Below are 24431 nucleotides of genomic sequence, written 5' to 3' on the forward strand. Positions count from 1 at the left end.
GCGGATGTTGACAGTGAGGGAGGCTGTGCATGTGTAGGGCAGGGAGGATATGGGAACTCTCTGTACTTTCTGCTCAATTTTGCAGTTAGCAGAAAACTGCTCTAAAAAATAGTCTATTAAAAAAAGAATTCTGTCATTAGACATAAAACTATTACTATAATATACAGTCTACAACTTTCTACTTTCCCTGTAGGACAAATTTCCTTGGACTTAGAAACAAGACAGTTTCATATTTTTGTTTTCTTATCTAACGATAGGAAGGTATAAATTAAAAGACGGCAAAGCATTTGGATATGAGAAGATCTCGCCCTTGAAAAATAATCTTTCCCAGTCTAAGATATTCTTGTTACTGAAGAATGCTTTCAGTACTCGCAAAGAGAACTTCTCAGTGTCTACTGCAAAGATCTCAAAGAAAAGTCACTTGGCACATCTCAAACACAATTCAAGCCTCTAAAGGCACGTGCTCTGCAGAAGTACTAGAAAACCAAGAAAACCTTACCGCTTCCCGAGGCTTAACAGGTTTCCCACCATTCTCTGTAACACCTTCTTGACATTGACCACCCCATACAGTGCCGCAGTCACGTGCTGGCCGATCAAGTACTCGCATTCTTTCACTGTCAGCTGCTTGCCTTTCCCAAAAGCATCTATGTAGATGTAGTCAAAGATGTCCAGGGTTGCCCTATCCAAAGAGCCAAATATCAGATGAGAGCTGAACAACTCATTATTTTAAGTCTCCACAATAAGTAGCTCAAATCATGGGCTGAAGGTTGAGACCATAACATTTCTACTTAACAATATGAAGGTCTTGTCCAAGTTTAAAATCTGACCCCTTTGTGCAAGCTCTGCTAAGACCACAGCACACTGACATTTAAGAAACAGCACCAATGTATGTCATCTAATAGCGTTCTTAAGGAAGACTAAAACTCACTGCCAGGAGTATATACAAGTTCAGCTAAGATAAAGATTCATGGAATGCCTGAGGCAGTCTGTTAATTCCATAGATTAGCAGCAGGTAACCGTCTGTGGATCCTGGGCCCTGGATGATTTGATGAAAGTTACAGCACCTCAGCCGGGCACGGTGGCTCACACCTGTAATCCCAGCACTTTGGGAGGCTGAGGTGGGCAGATCACAAGATCAGGAGATTGTGACTAACATCCTGGCTAACACGGTGAAACCCCGTTTCTACTAAAAATACAAAAAAATTAGCCGGGTGTGGTAGCACGCACCTGTAGTCCCAGCTACTTGGGAGGCTGAGGCAGGAGACTGGTGTGAACCCAGGAGGCGGAGCTTGCAGTGAGCCGAGATCACACTACTGCACTGCACTGCACTCCAGCCTGGGCGACAAAGAAAGACTCCGTCTCAAAAAAAAAAAAAAAAAAAAAAAAAAAAAAAAAAAAAAAAAAAAAGTTACAGCACCTCACACCAGAAGGATTCGGCCATCAGTTCTGCTGATACGCTGAGGTGGTCAGAGACCTGCTGAGCCTATCACAGCCTTGGGCTGGGAACCCTGTGCTAGAGCACAGAGAGCTGTGCCCCTGGCCTCGATCACACAGCTCTTCTTGCAGGTCTGCCTTCTGTGACCTGCACTTGAACTGCACTAGTATGCTGGGGCTGGCCCTGGCTGAGCACAATGCTGAGCAGCGGTCACATGATGCAAGCTCTCACTGCACTGCCAGGCCCACTGTGAGGACTCATGGAGGGATTCAGGTGGCTCTGTTTCAGGGATACTAGTGTTTCTTATGAGCTATTGTTTCATCTTATATTTGAAGCCCACTACAAATCATAGCATATTCCTCTCTTTGGTTGCTAAAAAACTCCAATCGAATTTCTTCCTTGAGTCATATTTATAACCTACCCTTAGCAAGGATATGGCTGGGTGCGGTGGCTAACGTCTGTAATCCCAGCACTTTGGGAGGCTGAGGCAGGCAGATCACGAGGTCAAGAGATCTAGACCATCCTGGCCAACATTGTGAAACCCTGTCTTTACTAAAAATACAAAAATTAGCTGGGCATGGTGGTGCATGCCTGAAATCCCAGCTACTTGGGAGGCTGAGGCAGGAGAATCGCTTGAACCCAGGAGGCGGAGGTTGCAGTGAGCCGAGATCGCACCACTGCCCTCCAGCCTGGGCAACAGACTGAGACTCCATCTCGAAAAAATAAAAAACAAAAATAAAATAAATAAACCTATGAGGAAAGCACACAAAAAAATAAGAATTACATAAATGTTCTAGAAACAAGGAACTCTTAAACTCTTTCTATGAGGCTAGAACTTCCTAAGGACAAATGTACAAAAATTTCTAGGCCAAGATCATTTATGAGCTATCATAAATGCAAAAATCCTGGATAAAACATGAGTAAATCACATGCAGCAATGTATTTTACAAATAAGTAATTTAGATGTGCCGCAACAATGGAAGGAGAGTTGAACATGAAAAAATCTATTTTGTAACAGATGCTAGGGAGATTGTGGAGAAAAAGGAATGCTTATACACTGTTAGTGGGAGTGTAAATTAGTTCAATCATTGTGGAAGAGAGTGTGGTGATTCCTCAAAGGCCTGAAGACAGCTAAACCATTTGACCCAGCAATCCCATTACTGCGTGTATACCCAAAGGAATATAAGTCATTCTATTATAAAGTCACATGCACACATATGTTCACTGCAGCACTATTCACAATAGCAAAGACCTGGAATCAACCTAAATGCCCATCAGTGATAGACTGCATAAAGAAAATATGACACATATACACTATGGAATACTATGTAGCCACAAAAAAGAACAAGATCATGTCCTTTGCAGGGATATGGATGGAGCTAGAGCCATCATCCTTAGCAAACTAACAAAGGAACAGAAAACCAAATACTGCATGCTCTCACTTATAAGTGGGAACTATGTGATGAGAACACATGGACCCACAGTGGAACAACACACACTGGGGCCTATCAGAGGGTGGGCGGTGGGAGAGGATCAGGAAAAATAACTAATGGGAACTAGGCTTAATACCTGCATGAAATAATCTGCACAACAAACCCCCATAACACAAGTTTACCTATGTAACAAACTTGCACATGTACACCTGAACTTAAAAGTTAAAAAAAGAAATTCTATTACCACAAAAAAATCTATTTCTAAACATACGGACTAAAAGAGAAAAACCTTATCATATGAGTAGACACAGAAAAAGAATTCTGAAAAAAAAAATCGAATGCCTAGCTATTAATAAAACTTAGCAAAGTAGGAATTTAGATGGTAGCTTTCATAATCCCTAACCGCTCCCAACAGCATGCCTGATGGTGAATTTTTGTTTTCTTTTTCTGAGACAGGGCTTTGCTATGTTGCCCAAGCTGGCCTTGAACTACTGGGCTCAATCAATCCTCCCACTTCAGCCTTCCAAGCAGCTGGGACTACAGGCGTGCGTCACCATGCCTGGCTTTGAAATTTTAAAAGCATTCCATTTAAAGTCATACCCAAGGCAAGAGTCCCTGCTATCTTTGTTTTTATTCAACTTTGTACAAAAGGATCTAGGCAGCAGAGTAATGCAAGAGAAACAAACAAATATATAGGAGTTACAAAAAAGAAGAAACCAAATTGTCACTATTCACAGATACTATGATTATCCACAGAGAAAAGCCAGGAATGGACAAATTATTAGCACTAATGATTTATTCAGCCAAGGCACTGAAGATCAAAACTGTATCTAGATAGCAACCACATCTCTGTATATCATTAATACTTAAAAAATGTAATCTTAAAAATTACCATTTTCACCCGAAAAAAAAAAATACCAAAGGAGGGTACCTAAGAATACATCTAACAAGATGTTAGCTTGATGAAGAAAAAGATAAAATCTTTTTAAGGCCAGTAATGACAACCTAAACAGAGTAGGTCCATGTTCTCAGAAAGACTGATAGTGAGACATTGGCAATGTCCCCCTATTAATCTAGAACTCCAATTCAAAGTAATCCCTGGCTCCAATCAACAGACACACAGGGTTTCCAAAGAACCTGACAAAACTGATTCTAAATCTATACGGAAAGCAAAAGCTAAAAACAGCCAAGGCAATTTTGAAGAACTAGCTGGAGTTTCATCCTACCAGATATCAGGGATAATTATAAAGTTACAGTGCTTAAGAAAATATGGTCTTTCTACAGGGACAGAAAAAAGTGGCCAAAGGCAGAGAGCAAAGGGCAGAAAGGGCCATAGCCCAGCAGCTCCTGCCTTGTCCCTGAGGGCTGAGTCCCTTATGGGGCTCAGTGCTTGTTTCTGTCACGTGTCTGGGGGGTATTAAATTATTTCATTGTTCATTTGCATTATAGTATAGGTCCACTGTAGCGCAAGAAGGAAAAATGATGTTAACTGCATACAATCCTACCCTGCAGTAAGTTATTGTGGCAAATGACATGGTAATTGGTGTTTTAAATGTTTTATATTGTACAGAAATCTTTGGTGGATTATTACATAGGCATTTAAGAATATTTTGGAGATACTTGGGGAGATTGGTTGGGTTATTTGGGGAGAGGGAATGGGATGAAAAATCATTTTTCCCACTTAAAATAATGGAAATTGGGTCCCCACTATCCAAAAATTAAACCATCCAGTACATCCTCAGAAACACATATCTGGAACACAAGGGAAGCCTGTACGGGTATTTAAGGCAACATACATAAGTAATGAACCATCAACATTTGCATGGAAATAAACACGGCCAGGCGTGGTGGCTCACGCCTGTAATCCCAGCACCTTGGGAGGCTGAGGCAGGCGGATCACTTGAGCTCAGGAGTTCAATACTAGCCTGGGCAACATGACGAGACCCCGTCTCTACAAAAAAATTAGCCAGGTGGTGGTGATGCATGCCTGTGGTTCCAGCTACTAGGGAGGCTGAGGTGGAAGGATGGCTTGAGTCCAGGAGATGGAGGGTGCAGTAAGCCAAGATTGTGCCAATGCACCCCAGCCTGGGTGGCACAGCCAGACCCTGTCTCAAAAAAAAAAAAAAAAAAAAAAAAACCAGAAATAACAAACACTTTCAAACTGGTGGTTAGCTCTGGAGAGGAGAAAGGGATGAGGAGGAGTACCTGGGAGGCTTCAACTAAATACGTAATGTTTTATTTCTTAAACTAAGAGGTAGGAACAGAGACCAATTGTACTTTTTTGCTATGTCACATCAGAAACTCTCCTGGGTATATAATACACTGGGTGATCTCATTTAATCTTCCAAGCTGCTTTATAAAAAAACATTAATCTATTTTACCAAGGAAGAAACTGAGGCCTCCTCAGAGGAAGGCAAAGTTTGAACCCAGTTTGACTATAAAGCTCTGGTACTTTCTATCACACAATTCATCTAAAGGTTATCAGAGTTAATCATTAAGACAGAGTTTCAAAGATCAAGACATAGGTAAATAACTTTTTTCTTTTCCCCCTAAATTGTAGATTTAATGAGAATATATTTCTACCTGTTGAACTATTTCTTTCAGAAAAGCTAGACTGTAACTGAAAAGGAGCTTTTTGCCCTACAGAGCACTAGGTTTAAAAAAGAACAAAACAGAACTCAGTTACCAGGTCTCTAAAATTCTCATCAGTCACCAACGTTGCCTGAAGGGGAACGTGGCCACCCTGTTCAATCTCCCCTGCTTTCTTTCCCTCCCTTCCTCTCCTCCTCTCCCACTCATGTGGGACAAAGGGGGAGATAAAGAAATAATTTCTTTAAGAACTCTTTGATCTGATCTGCTTTGGAACAAAGGGACTCTGAGAACCACATAAGACCCTGAAATCAGAGTCTTATCTTTTTTAAATTAAACTTTTTGAGATAAAGGTAGATTCACACATGCAGTTTTAAGAAATACAGAAAGATCCAGAGTACCCTTTACCCAGACTCCCCTGATGGTACCATCTTAACTGTTACAGTATAATAACACAACCAGAATACTGACACTGATACAGCCAGGAAACAAAACAGTTCCATCACCACCCTAGTCCATTTTTAACCTGTGTGGTAACACCCAACTTGATGTTGAAAATCAGACTGCCTCTCAGCACAGAGGGACCAAATCTTCAGGACCACAGATAATGTGTCACGGATGCTCACCCTTCTGCACCTTGGCACCACCTTAATAAGAAGTGACTTGGGAAGTTGACAGGCTCCAGTGGGACTCCCAACTGCCGAGCAATTGTCAAATAGAGCAGAGACATGCTGATTGGGATTCCTGTTCTGCGAATCAAAACCTAAGGCAGAAAAAATGCTTTTATTTCACTGGGATGAACTATACGTTCTCATTCTTTCAATAAACATTCTCATTAGGCACCTATTGTGCATTGGGCATGATGCTCATTTGTGAGGCTTAAGTGAGTATTTCACTTATTTAGGTCAGGGGTCGGTAAACTATGGTCCATGGCAATTCCGATCCACCGACTATTTTTGTACAGCCTATGTAAGAAGAAGTTTTATGTTTTTTAATGTTTGAAAAAATAGTTAATACTATTCAAAGACATATGAAAGTAACATGAAATTCAAATTTCAATGTTCATATATACAGTTTGGACACAGCCACGCTCAGTTGTTTTTATATTATCTGTGTCTCCTTTTACACCACAGCGGCAGAACTTGGTGGTTAACAATAGAGACCACATGGCCCTCAATGCTGAAATACTTTTTTTTTTCTTTTTGAGATGGAGTCCCGCTCTGTTGCCCAGACTGGAGTGCAATGGCGTGATCTCGGCTCACTGCAACCTTCCGGGTTCAAGCAATTCTCTTGCCTCAGCCTCCCGAGTAGCTGGGATTACAGGCAACCACCACCATGCCTGGCTAATTTTTTTGTATTTTTAGTAGAAACAGGGTTTCGCCATGTTGGCCAGGCTGGTCTCGAACTCCTGACCTCAGGTGATCCACCCACCTCGGCCTCCCAAACTGCTGGGATTACAGTGTGAGCCACCATGCCTGGCCAAAGCTGAAATAATTTACTGACTGGCCTTTTACAGGAAAAGTTGGTCAAGCCCTGATTTAGGCCCTCCTTCTTCCAGAAAGTATTTAAGACTGTTTCAAGGAAAAGTGTGTATGATATAGCAAAATAAAATGAAAGTAGCAGACAGGGCAACAAAATAAATATGAAAATGGAACTAGGCAGAAAGCAAATAAAAAATAACAGATGCAAACTTGACATAGCTGGGCCACAGGTTCCCCCAAATGGCTAGAGGCCAGTGCAAAGAGGACCCTGATTAGTTCCACAGTTTAGTGTTCACGAGATACAAACTGACCAGAGTCAGAGAAATATCTATTTTTAGTCAAAAATTTATCTCAAGGGTTTGTATATGGAGGATACTCCATGAGGAAACAGATAAACTCCACAACAATATCCTTACAGTGGAAGGAAAAATAAGTTTCATCGAGCACTCAGAGACGGAAGGCATAGTACTGACCTTCAAGAATGTACGGTCCATCAGAGAGAAGCTTAAAAAAATACACATAGGATGGGCACAGTGGCTCACACCTATAATCCCAGCGCTTTGGGAGGCCAAGGCAGGAGGATCACTTGAGGTCAGGAGTTTGAGACCAGGCCGGGCAACATAGCAAGACCTCATTTCTACAAAAAATAAAAAATTAGCCAGGTGTGGTGGCATGTAGTCCTAGCTACTCAGGAGGGTGAGGTGGCAGGATCGCTTGAGCCCAGGAGTTTGAGGCTGCAGTAAGCTATGATCGTGCCACTGCATTCCAGCCTGAGCAACAGAGCGAGACCCTGTCTCTAAAAACAGAAAAAAAAATTACTATACCTATATTACTATACCCATATATTACTGTACCTATATTTACCTGATGCATATATAAGTTTAGGGCATTATAGTAATCCATTCGATTCCCCTTGAACTTCAGTTGGTCGTAAAGGACATAGTTCATGGCATCCAGCACCTGGCTCTGGAGTTCTATTTCCATTATCATGGATGATTCACCTGAAACACAGAGATCTACTCTGGGACCCAAGCACAAAAAAGGTTGTGACAGGTGCCCCAAACAACTCACAACATGAAGACATTGGCAATGGCCTAACAATATTAATCAAGTGTTGCCAATCTAGGAAGCAGAAGGCAGTATGTATTTGAAGTGCTTTAGGTTCAACACTTCAACCAGGTAAACACGTGGTCACGTCATTTTATCACTTTCTCGTGACATAATGGGAACACACTAACAAATCTCTCAAATTAACCAATTCCTCTAGATTTTCTTTCGTAAATACAGCTGGATCCAAAGCAATGCCACACCTGCCTTGAAGGCCAAGCTGGGGTGGCGACTGTTTATGCCCCGAAGGGCTTTGCAAACAAGCTCCACGATGCTGTCAATTTGGGCCTGGATGTCTTTGAGGCTGATGTCGGAGAGAGGATTGCAGTACTGGTCAATATATACAGCACCTGAAAATGAACAAGAATTACCGAATAAATTCTTACGTTACCCTTTTCTTATTAGTTTGCAATTTTACCCTGGACATCCTGGGACATGGCTCTTTACACTATCCCACTGGATAAGCTTCATGTTTTGCCCACGGACCTTGCTGCTAACACACTGAGAAGGAGCAACAAACATTTTCATAACAAAGTAGCTTAAACTTTAAAAAAAATAAATACATAAATCAAACTTCTCTCAGAAGTCATGGACTAAAAAACTGCGTGGTATGTGGTGCAGTCTCATATTCTATCACAAAGAGAAGTAAATGACATCAAGGAGATCTTTTCAAGCTACTTCTGTCTCCCTAGCTGTTATAGGTTCCAAATCCAACAACTCTGAAAACTTAATGGTATAAGGCAGTTCCTTTAAAACAAACAAACAAACAAAAAAAACAACAACTTGAAAGCCCTCCATGACAGATGTGCCATTTCAACAAATTACACGTCTCAAGGGTGAACAGTAAATGGACTCTGGAGCTAACCCTACTTTCCAACGAGATAAACAGTTATGCTTGGGGAACCTACAGCTGAAAAGCTGTGCAGAACACACTGCAGACAGTCTCTTAAGAATCACTCCTCTTCACAGTCTTAGGTAATTTTGGAAGCAGAGACTGAAGGGCTAACAGCATCATTTGGATAAGGACACCGTTATGTGAGAAGCTCTCGAGTCACCTTAAATTCAAGAGATCTCAGACCAGCTCAGAACCTGGACTCCCTTACCAATGCTCCAGAGCTCAAAGCAGTTGAACGGGTGTCAAGACACCTCGATCCCAGTCCCAGTGTTGCCACCAGCCAGGGACTGTCTCCTGGGCCTCCGTGGGCCGCAGCTTCCCTACCTGGAGGCTGAAGCAGTTTATGCTGCACATTTCTGAACTCCGTTCCTTCCTAATGCTACGATTCCCAGACTTCTTCGATGGCATCAGCATTATTCTAGTCAGTCACCAAGCATCAGAAACTTGGAGAGCCAATTGTCATTCACTCAACTACTAAACAACTTCCAATGGCTTCTCAATGCTTATGACACTGATGTGGAAGTTCTTTGAAACTTCTAATGTTGTATTTAGAAAATGAAAAAGGAGTATTTGTTTTCATACATAAGCTACAAAAAAAATACTATTCTTAACTGTGAAATAAACAGAAGATAGGATGCTTCTCAACTCCAGTATACAGATGAGGGGATTCTAGGGTGGTGAGAATTTATTTTCATCAACTGAAACAGATGTTTCATTTCCTTTTGGATGATACTAGGTTTTTATACACTTGATAAGCATTTACACTAAGCATTGTGGGGTATACAGTGATCCTAACACAAGGACCACAACACAAGAAGCTTAGGGACTAGTTACAGAAACAAATGTATACACAGGAAACAAAAAAATGCAAGACAGCTTACTTTTAAATGCTACTGTAGCTCTGAGGTGAGTAAAATCTCCAAGTAGTCAGTGGAAATTTAATGGAAGTGAGGCTTGAGCTGAATTATGGAGGGGGACTAGGATTTTCAAGAGGGATTATGAGAAGGAGGGATATTATGAATGAGGAAGTGAAGCCAGGTGTATTTGTGGGGCACCAGTCTAGACAATGGCCTGGCTGGAGCAAATGGGACATCCTGGAGAGTACGGAGCAAAGGTCTGGACCAGATTATGCAGGGCATTGAAAAGCAGGTAGAGGTTTAATATAAAAGGGAAATCAGTTGTCCACATTGCAGGTTTCACATGCAGTGGTGAAGGCTAGATTTCTAATTGGGCTGGCACTGGTATTTTGGCTGACTTGGAGGGAAGAGGGGGGTAATGTTCATGAAAGCAAGTATTACTCAGAAAATTGTTGCCAGGAGAGGTGGCCACAGACTGCATGAGACTAGTTACAGAAGCCAGCCAGGTGTGGTGGCACTTGAGCACAGGAGTTTGAATCTAGCATAGGTGACATAGCAAGACCCCGTCTCTAAAAATAAATAAATTTTTTTTAAAAAAGGAATAGTAACAGAATGGGAACATGACTATGAGGTAACACTGGAATGGAAAAAAATCAACAATCTGGTAAATCACCGGAAGTAGGGAATAAAAGTAAACGACCAGTCATATTTATATTTCATAACCATAACTTATGGGAATGTTTGTGTAATATTGTAGGAATTCAAAATCATTTTAAAAAAATGGAAGTCTCACTTTGTTCCTGTTCAACTTAAGAACAAAAAGATTCTCCACTCCCTTCATCTTGCCTGTCCACTCAACTTCTTCCTTCTCACCTTTCATTATGGACAAGCAGACTCACTGATGCCCAAGAACATTCTGTCCTCAATAAACTCCAGCCCGAGAGGTTAAGGGATTTACTCAAGGTCACAGGGAGACAAAATTGGATACATTTACTTCTGATTTGGAAATGATCATTAAAGCTCGGAAAAACAGGAATTTACTTCATTAGCTAAAGTATCACTCTTACATTTTAAGCCAATGACGCATCTTTAAAAAACACTATTTCTTTAGTGGACTTTGATAAAATCTTAGCTCTAATTTTAATAGTTTGAACTATCTCATTGGTCAGGCCCTATAATCCAACCTGCAGAAGCCCACGCAACATGATTTACTTTTCCACTTCTTTACCACAAGGAACACAATTCCCTCTGCTGGTCTTAAAAAACTAATCAGTTACCTACAGAAATACTACTGTCCACATATACGGGAAAAGACTCACCTTCAAGATATGACTCATAGTCATCTGGCTGCTGAAGAAAGGCCTTAAGATTATTTAAAATTTTCTGTTGCCGCAGGTAGTAGAGAATTTTTTTCGCGTAGTATTTCCAGGTCAAAGCTTTTCTGGAAACAAAAAGTCAGTAAGAATTAAGATTTGAAAACTTTCGGTTATCTATTTATACGTTACACTAACATACCATGTAGTTTGCTTAACAAGAAAAATATAATTGGTTGATTATCTTATAATAATTATAATGGAAGTAGATAGCAGTCTTTGAATTGTAATACAATACTAAATTAGTTGTACTGAAATCTGAGGAACAGTTATCTGCCTGGCTTCAGACGTACTTGCCTGTATCTTTGGTAAAAGGAAACGGAAGAGCAGCCTGAAAAAGGAATTGAGCTGGGGGAGGTTCAGAAGATGGGGAGGCATCTAGAACCTTTTGCTGGTCCCCCTGCTTGGGCCACTTGGGCCTGGGCACTCACTGCCACGGTGAGTTCCTCATGGTTTCACATATTATGAAAACTTCTATTTTCCAGACCAGAGTTCTCTCTTGAACTCTAGACCTGTGTATCAACTACTATCCATCTACTCCACATCCCACTCAGATAGCTGAGCACCTTCATCTTTCTTTCCCTCACAGAGTCACCCTCATCTCAGATCAAGGCATCTCCATCATTCTAGTGAGGCATAAAACCTGCGAGTCATACTGGATGCCTTGCTTTCTCTCATAAGCCATACTTAAGACCTGTTAGCCAATGCTATCAGTACTATCTTCAAATTACATCCAAAATGTGCACACTTCCCAATTACTCCCACACACCACCATCAGCATTTCTGTGTTGCAGCAACATCCTCCTACCTCAGCTTCCCGCTTCAGACCTGGCCCCTCCACAGTCTATCCTCAATACGGCAGCCAGAGCACTCCAGTAACACGTAGTCATGTCACCCAATCCTCGCCTCCAAGTCTCTGGCGGTTTCCCACCTTGCTCCAAGAAAAAGCCCAAGTCCTAAGGAGGACTTAAAAGGTCTCTTGAACTCTCGCCCCATTACCTCTCTGACCCCAATTCCTGCCACTCCCCCTCAGTCCAGCCACCCAAGCATTCCAGCTGTCCCTTTACTGTCTGGTGGGTGCTCACCTTAGTGCCCTGTTCCTTCTGCCTGGAACATTCTCCCCAGAGATCGCAGTCTGTTCTCACCTCCTCCTAGGTTTCAACTCAAATGTCCCCTTGAGTAAGGCCCCCTACATTATTTTAAATGGCACCCCCTCACCATCACCACTCCCCTGCCTTCTTCCCCGATTATATTTCTCTATAGCATGTTTCATTTTCTAACGTAACCAATTTCTTATTTTTCTTAGCGCCTATCTCCCCCACTACAGTATAAGCCCCATGAAGGCAGGGATTTTTTTTGTGTTGTTCACTGCTGTATCCCTAGTGCCTAGAATAGCATCTGGCACATAGTAGATGTTCCATAACAGTTGTTAGTAGATAAAATTCTTCACCACATATCCCAAATATATATGGGGATTATAAGGAGGAGAGAGACAGTGATGAAACTTATCTGGCTGACATCATGAAGTAACAGACAACTTGCCAATCTTGAGAGAGGTCAATGAAAATCTGCAGAATGATCTATGTTTCATCTACTTTTTAACCTTTGAGTTGTAAAATATACCAATCTAGAAAATTGTGTGAAACAAGTAGCTTAATGAATCATCATAAGGCACATTCTTGGATCTACCACTCTTGCCAAGAAAGAAAACTTTGCAAACAGCCAAGAAGCCCTCCGGGGCCCCCCCGCAACAATCATCACAAACCACACCTCTATGGTCATCACTTTCTTGCTTTTCTCTTTAGTATTAGCATGAAATATGCATCCCTAAACAGGTGAGTCTGTTTTGATGCCTTCTAAATCTCTTAATCTACAGGATCCTCCTCCATCTTTTTTTTCCCTTGCATTTTATTTGTTGAAGAACCTGGGTTGTTTGACCTGCAGTTTCCCATCGTCTGGAATTTGCTGACTGTACCCACATGATGTAGTTTAACATGTTCTTCTGTCTTCTGATCTCCTGTAAACTGGATGTAGAGGCTACATGAGATACAGATTCCATTAATTTAGCAAGATAATTTCATAGAAGGTAGCGCATTCTCCCATCAGGAGGCAATAATGCCTGGGTGTCTCTTTTGTGATGTCAGCAACACTGCTACTCAATGTCTTGATCTGTTCATTCATCTGAGGTTACGAAGTGGTGATATTAGAATTCAATCAATCCTTCTTAATTCATTAGCTGGGATACTTCCATAAGGAACCCCCCCCCCCCCGTCTATTATTTGATCCCCCATGATACAGTACATGGAAAAGGCAGGATAAATGCTCATATCTTCTATTTACAATTTTTCAAAACAATGATATGGGTTTCTGTTTATCCTTCAAAGGTGACCAATTAATTTTTTTAGTATTATTATGGACTCAGAGAGACAAGCATATTCGACGCATTTCAATCCATTCCTGTTATTATCCACACTGATGCTCTGTCACATCTTTGGCCACTGGAAGCCTCTTCATATTGGTTCCTCAGTACTTCCGACATAAAGTAGTGTCAGTTTTCTTACTATCTGGTTAGGTTTCCAGGATGCTCCAGGCTCATCTTTTAAAATCCTTGCATTGGACACACAATCAGTCTTTCTCCAAAAACCCTGGCTTCTTTTGTGGAAAATGTTGTATCAAGATGACAATCTGGATACGAGGGAAGATCAATTCCACTAGGTTGGTTATTATTTCTAGATCTTTTCAGCAGACAGACCTAGGAAGCCTAGTGTTGATGTGCACGTGTGTGTACATGTACATATGCACATGCACTTACATATACCTACATGTATTTAAATATAAAATACCTTTTGAGTTCACACTGGCACTTCCAATTCAAAAATATATGGCTCTGACCTTCTTCTATCTTATGTCTTCTTTATTCCAGGAGAATTCTGCTTCTCCAGGATATCACAGGTGATAAAATTAGAATATCACATCGTTATTCATTTACTTCATTCCACATCTCTCTCTCATACTCACACACTAGCCCTCAGAATAACAAGACTAATGTTCTCATCACTTTTTTTTTCTTTTGAGACGGAGTCTCGCTCTGTCGCCAGGCTGGAGTGCAGTGGTGCGATCTTGGCTCACTGCAATCTCCGCCTCCCGGGTTCAAGCTAGTCTCCTGCCTCAGCCTCCCAAATAGCTGGGATTACAGGCGGCATCACCACACCAAGCTAATTTTTTTTTATGTATTTTTAGTAGAGACGAGGTTTTACCATGTTGGCCAGGATGGTCTCGATCTCCTGACCTTGTGATCCACCTACCTCAGCCTCCCAAAGTGCTGGGATTACTCATCACTTTTATGATTACTGAAAACAGTTAAATATTTTGCATATGTTCTCCCCCACTGTCCATTCATTTTTTTAAACAGATGCATTGTATTTATACTGACATGTCTTATAGACGTTACACATGCAATACTTTCTCCCCTAGAACCCTCATTTGAATTTAAATCTAAAAATACAGATTTAGTGCTCACTGCCAGTCCTTATATCAGTGTTTCTCTGTTTAGTTTTGTTTTTTTTTTTGGGCGGGGAGTGGTTTTTGATCATTTGAAATTCATTTTCCAGGAGATCTCTCAGGAAGGACTGAAAAGTCACTGAATTCTTGTTAAGTTGCTAAGTTTCTGTGCAGTCTTCATATCTGGAAGTCAGTTTGGCTGGATATAAAAATCCTTGGCTGACATTTTCCTTAGATCATTGAGTATCTTAAATAAGTTATTTTTTCCTTTGGCACAAAAAATTCTGTTGAAAAGTCTGATGATATTCTTATTTTCTTTTCCTTATAAATGACTTTACCTTTTCTGCTTGGATGCTCAAACGACTTTCCTGTCTTTAAAATCCAGCAATTTTACTAAAATATGTCTCAGTATTGGTCATTCTGTGACACTTTTCTCGGGTACAATGTATGAATCAATCTATCTATCTATCTATCTATCTATCCATCCATCCATCCATCCATCCATCCATCCATCCATCCATCCATCCATCCGAGACAGAGTCTCACTTTGCCACCCAGGCTGGAGTGCCAGCGGCACAATCTCAGCTCACTGCAACCTCCACCTCCCAGGTTCAAGCGATTCTCTTGCTTCAGCCTCTTGAGTAGCTGGGATTACAGGTGTCTGCCACCATGCCTGGCTAATTTTTTGTATTTTCAGTAGAGACGGGGTTTCTCCATGTTGGCCAGGCTGGTCTCGAACTCCTGACTTCAGGTGATCAACCCGCCTCAGACTCCCAAAGTGCTGGGATTACAGGTGTGAGCCACTGTGCCTGGCCCAGTGTATGCCCTTTTAATATGCTGTTTCTAATCTTTATTGTAGGACATACTCTTTTTTAAGACCACATAGCACATCATAAACACAAACTGATTTCAAACTGATGCTTTAGCATTTATGGAAACTACATTTTTTCCTTCCCATGCTTTCCATATCCAAACCATAAGCATTTGCCAGGAATGAAAAGAAACAGGGTCCTCCATAAAAACTGGTATCCCAAAATATTTTTAAATGCGGGGTATTCTATCATTTAAAAACAACTTTATTTGTTGGCTCACACTTATAGTCCTAGTACTTTGGAAGGCCAAGGTGGGAGGATCACTTGAAGTCAAGAGTTCAAGACCAGCCTGGGCAACATAGTGAGACACAGTCTCTACCAAATAAAAATTAGCCAGGCATGATGGCACATGCCTGTATTCCTAGCTACTCAGGAGGCTGAGGCCAGAGGATCCCCTGAACACAGGAGTTCAAGGTTACAGTGAGCCATGATTGCACCACTGTACTCCAGCCTGGGCAACAGGATGAAACCCTGTCTCAAAAAACAAACAGGGCTGGGCGTGGTGGCTCATATCTGTAATCCCAGCACATTGGGAGGTCGCAGCAAGAGGATCCTTTTTTTTTTTTGAGACCGAGTCTGTCGCCTAGGCTAGAGTGCAGTGGTGCAATCTCAGCTTACTGCAACCTCAGCCTCCTGGGTTCAAGCAATTCTCCTGTCTCAGCCTCCCAAGTAGCCGGGATTACAGGCATGTGCCACCATGCCCGGCTAATTTTTGTATTTTTAGTAGAGGCAGCGTTTTACCATGTTGGACAGGCTGGTCTTGAACTCCTGACCTCAAGTGATCTGCCCGCCTCGGCCTCCCAAAATGCTGTGATTACAGGCGTGAGCCACCGTGCCTGGCTGGGAAGATCTCTTGAGGCCAGAAGTTTAATATCTGCCTGGGCAACAAAGCAAGACTCCATCTATACAAAAAATGGAAAAAATTAGCCAGGTGTGGTGGCAAGTGCCTGCAGTCCTAACTACTTGGGAGGCTGAGGCAGGAGGGTCACTTGAGCCCAGGGGTTTGAGTCTGCAGTGACCTATGATTGCGTCATGGCATTCCAGCCTGGGTGACAGAGTGAGACTCTGTTTCTAAAACAAACAATCCTTTTTTAAGGTCAAAATATGTGTGTTGGGTAACCTATTCGTATTTATTTCTAAAAAGACTATAATATATGTCTTTACTAGCTATGCATTTTTATCTTTTTTGGGAACCTGACACATAAAACGGCAGTATTTCATTGCTGTTTAACACTTTTTTTTTTTTGAGACGGAGTTTCACTCTTGTCGCCCAGGCTGGAATGCAACGGTGCGATCTCGGCTCACTGCAACCTCCGCCTCCCGCGCCTCCCAGGTTCAAGCAATTCTCCTGCCTCAGCCTCCCGAGTAGCTGGGATTACAGGCGCCTGCCACCAAGTCCAGCTAATTTTTGTATTTTTTGTAGAGACAGGGTTTCACCACGTTGGCCAGGCTGGTGTCAAACTCCTGACCTCAGATGATCCAAGGACTTGGCCTCCCAAAGTGCTGGGATTACAGGTGTGAGCCACTGCACCCGGCCTATTTAACACTTTTTGAATAGTGTATTACAAGGTTTTTTCCATGATTGTTAGATGTTAGGATTTGTTCTTCTGTGAATGCCATCCTCCTAACCTTTGAACATTTTTCAGTATCTCTTGAGTTCTACTGACTTCGTTCATGCTCTCTTGGCCACATAGAAGTGTCTGCTCTTTCACAGCCTCCACACTGTCATTCTTGGTTAAGGTGGTCTCCCTTAGACTACACAAAGTCTCCTATTTTCTTGAGGAATGTTCACTGTGATCATTTAAAAATTTCAGTTGTTTAATTCTTTGGAAAAATGTTTGCATATGATACACGTTTTCCTTTCTTCCAGATGGATATTCAGTGATGTCCAGTACCACTTCTTTAAAAATCCATTTTTTTCCCTCTGAGTTTAAATATATTAAATTATCTTTTATTCTGGGATGCATTTGTCAATTATCCTCTGCTACTGCTGCAGCTATTTTTATTGAATCACTGTGCTGTTTGGACTGTAAGTAGCTTTATAAGATGGCCTAATATCTAGTGATGCCAGTTTCCCATTATGATTACTAAAAAATTGTTTTCTGGCCCTTCTTGTGAATTTAGTCTTCTGCATATATTTTATGACATCCAAATGAAAGAAAAGAAAAAGGCAAAACAACTCCCCCTGCTCACCACCCCCCACAAAAATACTCTGAATCCTAATTGGAATGACACTAGGTTTATACATTAATTTGGGGAGAACTGACATTTTCTGTGATAGCAAGTCTTCACATTCCAGGACATGCTATCTATTTTATGTCTTTCAATAACATCCTGTAGTCTGAACTGGGAAACCCGTTCCCAGGACTCTACTGCCTAGAAACATCACTCCTCACAGTGACACAAAGTGGAAAAAAAAGTGGTTGTCCATCTATAGGAAAATTTAATGTAGGCCAGGCACGGTGACTCACGCCCATAATCTCAGCACTTTGGGAGGCCGAGACCAGCAGATAACGTGAGATCAGGAGTTTGAGACCAGCCTGACCAATAGGGTAAAACACCGTTTCTTCTAAAAATACAAACTTAGCTGGGTGTGGTGGTGGGCACCTGTAATCCCAGCTACTCAGGAGGCTGAAGCAGGACAATCTCTTGGACCCAGGAGGCAGATCGTGCCACTGCACTCCAGCCTAGGCTACAAGAGCGAAATTCCATCTCCAAAAAATTAAAATAAAAATAAGTAAATAAATTATGTAACATACCACAAAAGAGTAAGTAGACATTAACAAAAGTGATTTTCATGTTTTACCCAATGAAGAGGATGGATTTCCATAAGGTACTGTTGAAAGAGAAAAAACAATATAGAAAAGTACCTATTATGTGATCCCAATTTTGTGCAATAATGATCCCTTCCCATACTCATCACTGTCAGCATGAAGAAAGCAACCTGGGCTGTTAGCAAGAATTACAGAGGTGGGGGCAGGAAAGGACAATGTAAACAGAGGGAATGGGGAGGAAAAAGGAAACAGCAAAAGAAAAAAAACCAGGTCTGTACTAAGCACCAAACCAAAACAACCAACAAAGTATGTATGAGGTCCCATTTATGTATTTTAAAGTACATATACACGTTAAAAAACACAAGTCAGCTTTTATTTTTAAGACTGCACAATACTAACTACTAGATCATACTTCAATTCATTTATAGATAAACCAAAATAGAAATGGAAAAATGACCTCTGCATCTGAACTCATCCAAGGTCTAGAATAGTGACACATCTTACCTCTACCCACAGTTTTTCCACTGATAGATATTTCTCTCTCCTAAATCCCCTTTAAAAAACAACAGAAATATTTTATGCCTTGTTTGTGAGACATTTCGCAAAGATTCCTTTTAAGGAAGATGTTAAACTAACATTCTTATCTTCCATTACTAGAAAGTTTTCAGAACTTTTAGAGCAGAAAGTCTTTTCCACAGGAAAGTTAGGCTGGAAGCCCAGTCATCTTTCAGGGAAAAACTGGAAATTAACCTTCACAGCAGAAAATAAAAGGCATATGAAATTTTAAGCAATAACCAAGAGATAAGGGGTTCTTCTTGATCAAGTAAGTCCCTAAGTACGCAGTGTTCTGACTGGAAGATAAAAGAAAGGCTCACCCAAAGATCTACAGTGTTCAAAGAACAAAGTAGATTATTTTGTACCACAATTCAGAAATTGTAAAAAATCATCCATTAAGACATGCCTAAGAAATTATTATTTTTAAATTAAAAGATTCAATTCATGACAGGCAAATTTGATAGTAAGTGGAGAGGTAATAATGAAGGAAGGATGATTTCTATTACCAGAAGGTTTCTTTTTTTTATGAGACAAAGTCTTGCTCTTGTCCCCCGGTCTGGAGTGCAATGGTGCGACCTCAGCTCACTGCAACCTCCGCCTCCCGGGTTCAAATGATTCTTCTGCCTCGGCCTTCCGAGTAGCTGGGATTACAGGTGCGTACCACCACACCCAGATAATTTTTTGTATTTTTTTAAGTAGAGATGGGGTTTCATCACGTTGGCCAGGTCGTGAACTCCTGACTTCAGGTGATCCGCCCACCTCGGCCTCCCCAAGTGCTGGGATTACAGGTATGAGCCACCGTGCCCGGCCTATTACCAAAAGGTTTCTAAACAACACAACAAATACAAGGGTCTGGGGCACAGTATTTGACCCATAGTAGTGCTGAACATTAATTCCATTTTCTTTCCAAAAGGATTTTTGTAAGGTTTCTTTATATGTCAATTGTCTTGGTGTATGTACCTAATATACCCAGAACTTTTCAAAACTGTAACTACGACAAGGCGTGAAATATTTGGAATCACATATTCCAGGGTTTAGCCACATAGAAATTACAGCAATTTATTCTGGACTTATTAAAACAAACAAATCCCTGCTAAAGCTATGGCTTACCTTCCTTCCATATTTAGGATACACACCAGTTCATCCTCAAAAAAAATCTCTGGTCCCTCAAGGTTCTCAATGTCACTGAAGCCATTACAAGGAACCTATGAAGAAGACATATACAAGTAGGCCTCAATTATGAGTATTGATGCAACTCTCACTCTCACAAATCTGAGCTGAAATAAAGATGTCCACTACTAAAGACAGTGCTAACAGTTATTCTGCACTACCTTGCACTACCAGTCATGGGTAGAAAATAACATAAAGTAACAATAATTTACTGAGATTTTGTTATTTGTAATCAATGATATTTTCATAGACTGGAATTTCTGAAACTGACAACTCAGAGTTCTAACGTAAAGAAAACTAGCTCTGGCCGGCATAGTGGTTCATGACTGTAATCCCAGAACTTTGGGAGGCCAAGGCAGGCAGATAACCTGAGGTAAGGAGTTTGAGACCAGCCTGATCAACATGGTGAAACCCCGTCTCTACTAAAAATACAAAATTAGCCAGGCATGCCTGTAATCCCAGCTACTTGGGAGGCTGAGGCAGGAGAATCACTTGAACCCAGGAGGCGGTGGTTACAGTGAGCCAAGATTGCGCCACTGCACTCCATCCTGGGCAACAAGAATGAAACTCCGTTTAAAAAAAAAAAAAAAAAAAAGAAGGTGGCGGCGGGTGCAGTGGCTCACATCTGTAATCCCAGCATTTTGGGAGGCCGAGGTGGGGGGGAATCACCTGAGGTCAGGAGTTCGAGACCAGCCTGACCAACATGGAGAAACCCCGTCTCTGCTAAAAATACAAAATTAGCCAGGCGTAGTGGCGCATGCCAGTAATCCCACCTACTCGGGAGGCTGAGGCAGGAGAATCACTTGAACCTGGGAGACAAGAGGTTGCAGTGAGCTGAGATCACACCATTGCACTCCAGCCTGGGCAACAAGAGTGAAACTCCGTCTCAAAAAAAAAAAAAAAAAAAAAAGAAAAGAAAAGATCTTCTGAGTTTAAAATTCTATGGCTTCTCTCAGTTTTCTTTTTGCAAGTAGCCAGAACATTTCAGGCCAACCTGTGTGCGTTCTGAGAACACAGGAACACCAAGATCCTGGGCCAAAGCAATCACCCACCCACAGATTAATGTTAAGTATGCTCCCGCTGTGTTCAAAGTCCTTGACATACTTCTAATTAAGCAGCGGTACAGGAAAAGGGGGAGCTGAGGAAAAAACACAACAATCCATCATTATTACACAGAGGCACAGACTGTTCAAAACATACACAAAACCAGCTGGACTAGAAATGGAGGTTGCAGGCTCATAGTCCATGACCAACTGCACCAAACATAGCTAGTACCAAAATCTACGTATGTGCAAACACATTCAGATCAGCATTTACAATTTGTGATTATGAATGCTTTTAGCCAGGGCATGGCTTCTCCAAAGTAGAATACAAATTTTGTTTATTCTAACACTAATAAATATTTATAGAAACCAATTACACTAAGGAATGTCTATTTGTATTCTCCATAGAGGAAAACATTCAAATTTGTCCAAAGTTCAAATTTTCCCTTTCAAAAGTTGAAAAGCCTTGAAAACATTTCAAATTATGAACTCCATTAACTAACAGTAATTAAAATTAGAGAATCCAAAGGAGTCTTTAGGAAAACAAAAAAGTGAAATAAATCAGATTGGCTCTATTTCTAGAACCCCAACCAGAAATAAAGATCTAATAGTTTGTTGAACTCAAAACATGAGTGTGGATTATTTTCCAGAGTTACAAAAAGGGATCAGGAGCAGATACAGAAACTTCCCTGAGGCCAGGAGCGGTGGCTCACGCCTGTAATCCCTACACTTTGGTTTGCCGAGGCCAGCGGATCACTTGAGACCAGGTGTTCAAGACCAGCCTGGCAAACATGGTGAAACCCCATCTCTACTAAAAATACAAAAATTATCCATGCCTGTGGTGCCGGCTACTCGGGAGGCTGAGACATGAGAATTGCTTGAGCCCAGGAGCAGGAGGTTGCAGTGAGCTGAGATTGCGCCACTGCACTCCAGCTGGGGAGACAAAGCAAGACTCTGTCTCAAAAAAAAGAAAAAAGAAAGAAACTTCCTGAGACATTTTGAGGAAAGAAAGAAAAAACAACAACAAAAAACCCCAAAAAACCCACCATGTATTTCAGCAATATTTAAAAAAAAAAAAAAAAAAAAACTCAAAAACTTTTCAGGGATAATGAATGTAAGACAATTTATTTCAGGGAGTAATAACTCTGATTTATAGGTAGCTTTTAATCCTCTGTTACCTTAACAAATAATGCAGTTCACTACTGGGTAGAACCTGCAAAGCCAGAGAGAAGAACCACATTAATTTCGTCAACCCTTCTGGGAAAACAACCGGGAGAAATTTATAGTGTTCAATCACTGATGATTCCCCAAATAACGTAGGGGTTGCACAAAAATCCGTTGAACCCATTGGAGAAATAATGCTGATCTGGACTCCGTCTACATTGTGCTGCGTGGGTCCCTCCCTGCTCCCTCCACCCCCATTCTCTCTCTGGCTTTAGAAAAGTAAAGCTGGCACAGACAAATGGCTTCGTGTTGTTGGATAGGAGAAAAAGGACACAATGACTCTTGCAGCCATCTAAGTGAGTAAGGGATTGTGAGAGCATTGAAAAGGGAGATACGAAAAAGAGCTGGATGAGCTCATGCCTGCAGACCCAGACACATACACCAGCAAGCCAAAGCTTACAGCCACATCAACAGATCCTTACGTGCTCTGAAAAGAACCTCTTTGAGAACGAGGCTACAATCTTCCGCGCTTCTAACCCAGCTTTTTGCCGAACTTTATACTCTTCCAACCAATTGACGTAGTCGGTGGGGCTGTAGTGTTTCATAAGGGAAGGCCACCTACGAGGAGAGAAACACCCCCTCAGCTTAAGAGAAACTCAAAGGCAGGCGGCCACGAATCCAAGGCAGCCTTGGAAACAGGGACAGCAGTGGCGTCCAGTGGTAAGAGGGACCCCGGCGAGGGACCTAGTTCAAAACCCCACCGGCATTCACTCACTCACTCACTCCCGGTGTGACCTTGGCGTAGCGGCATGAATGATGTCTCCATTCCCCATCTCTAAAATGGGGACAGTTGTAATAACAACAGCAATAATAATAACGACAATGACAGTGAGCACTGATTGAGCGCCTCCTAGGAGCCGGGGCCCTGCGTGCGTGCCTCCCGCACATCATCTAATTTAATAAACACGGTGAAAGGTAGGTCTAATGATTACCACCACTCAAAGTCTATGAACGAGGCTCAAAAAAACGACAGTCGCTTCCCGCAAGGTCACAGAGGGAGTGTGCAGGGCCAGATTTCAACCCGGGGCCACGCTGAAATCTGTGCCGTCCACAACCAGCCCCGGGATGCTGCGCCCGCCCGATCGATGCATCACTGGGTCCATGTAAACATTTCAGCCCGGAATCGGGCACAAAAGAAGCGCGCAAAAGGGACGAGCCGCGCCGCCGCCAGCGTCACCCTTGACGGAGGACCCGGCTGCGAGGCGCTCCTAGATGCGCCATTTGGGGACTCGGGGGTCCGCCTGGCGTGGCCCCGCAGGGTCCGGGGCCTGGAGCCTTTGTCTGTCTGTCCGCGGGAAGGGGTCCGGGGTGGGGTCCGCGCGCGGGGCGGCCGCGGGGAGTGAGCGGGGCGGCTGCCCGGCCCCGGGGGGCGCGGGGCGGTGGGCGCGCAGCCGGGGCGCGGGGCCGCTGGCTCACCTCACCCGGAACTGCTCCTTCCACACCTTCCCGCTGCTCTGGCACAGCTCGCGTAGCCGCCGGCAGGTGCTGGAGACACGGCCGATGTCGGCGGCCGTCAGCGAGCCGCAGCACAGGATGTACTCCAGCACCTCACCAGGCAGGCTGACGAGGCAGCTGAGGCCCGCTACCTCCGGCGCGGCCTCCTCCGCCAGCGCCGGCACCACCTCCATCGCGCTGTCGACTGCTGCCGCCGCCATCTTGTCCGCGTACCTGGGGCCGCCGCGCGCGCGCGCGCGAGAGTGCCGGGGCGCCCCGCCTGGCCCCGCCTGGCCCCGCCTAGTGGTCTTGGGGGCGAGTCCTGAGATCGCTCCGCCCATCCGCGGGCCACACCTCCCCTGCATCGGCCGGGGGCCGCGCGGGTGGCAGCGCCGCAAAAGGGAGGACATAATTGCGCTCTGTGCTTGGAGCTGGCAGCGCAAGCCGCCTCTAGTCCGGGACAACAATAATATCATTGATTCTTTTAAACGTAATTAATGTTTAAAATTAACAAATAAAAATGGTATCTATTCTCACGCGTGCTGAGCGCTTTCTGTGCGCATTGGACCTTCCCCAATTACCCTACGAACTTTCTCCCCATATTACAGATGGGGAAACTGAGGTTCGGAGAGTGAGAGGGCTTGCTCAGGATCCCTTGTCTTGGTTTTTTTTCTCCCTTTAGGAAGGA

The 24431-nt window shown here is 42.7% G+C and overlaps 1 protein-coding gene across 2 annotated transcripts in view; it reads right to left on the reverse strand.

Annotated features, from left to right (window-relative positions):
- Positions 1–24039, reverse strand: part of FBXO21 (F-box protein 21) — a 48812-nt gene extending 24773 nt beyond the window's left edge. The window contains exons 1-8 of one of the 2 annotated variants that reach the window (XM_055236052.2): positions 23726–24039; positions 22732–22867; positions 19983–20077; positions 11117–11238; positions 8249–8395; positions 7803–7939; positions 6084–6220; positions 500–679 (exon numbers count right to left, since the gene is read on the reverse strand). In XM_055236052.2, the coding sequence (XP_055092027.1) occupies positions 500–679; positions 6084–6220; positions 7803–7939; positions 8249–8395; positions 11117–11238; positions 19983–20077; positions 22732–22867; positions 23726–23964 (1193 nt within the window). In that variant the 5' untranslated portion in view covers positions 23965–24039. The remainder of the gene's footprint in view (positions 1–499; positions 680–6083; positions 6221–7802; positions 7940–8248; positions 8396–11116; positions 11239–19982; positions 20078–22731; positions 22868–23725) is intronic. The other variant, XM_055236053.2, reaches the window with a different exon arrangement.
- Between the last annotated feature and the right edge of the window lie 392 nt (positions 24040–24431).

Source organism: Symphalangus syndactylus, chromosome 13 (assembly GCF_028878055.3).
Source record: "Symphalangus syndactylus isolate Jambi chromosome 13, NHGRI_mSymSyn1-v2.1_pri, whole genome shotgun sequence".
NCBI classification, from domain to species: Eukaryota; Metazoa; Chordata; class Mammalia; order Primates; family Hylobatidae; genus Symphalangus; species Symphalangus syndactylus.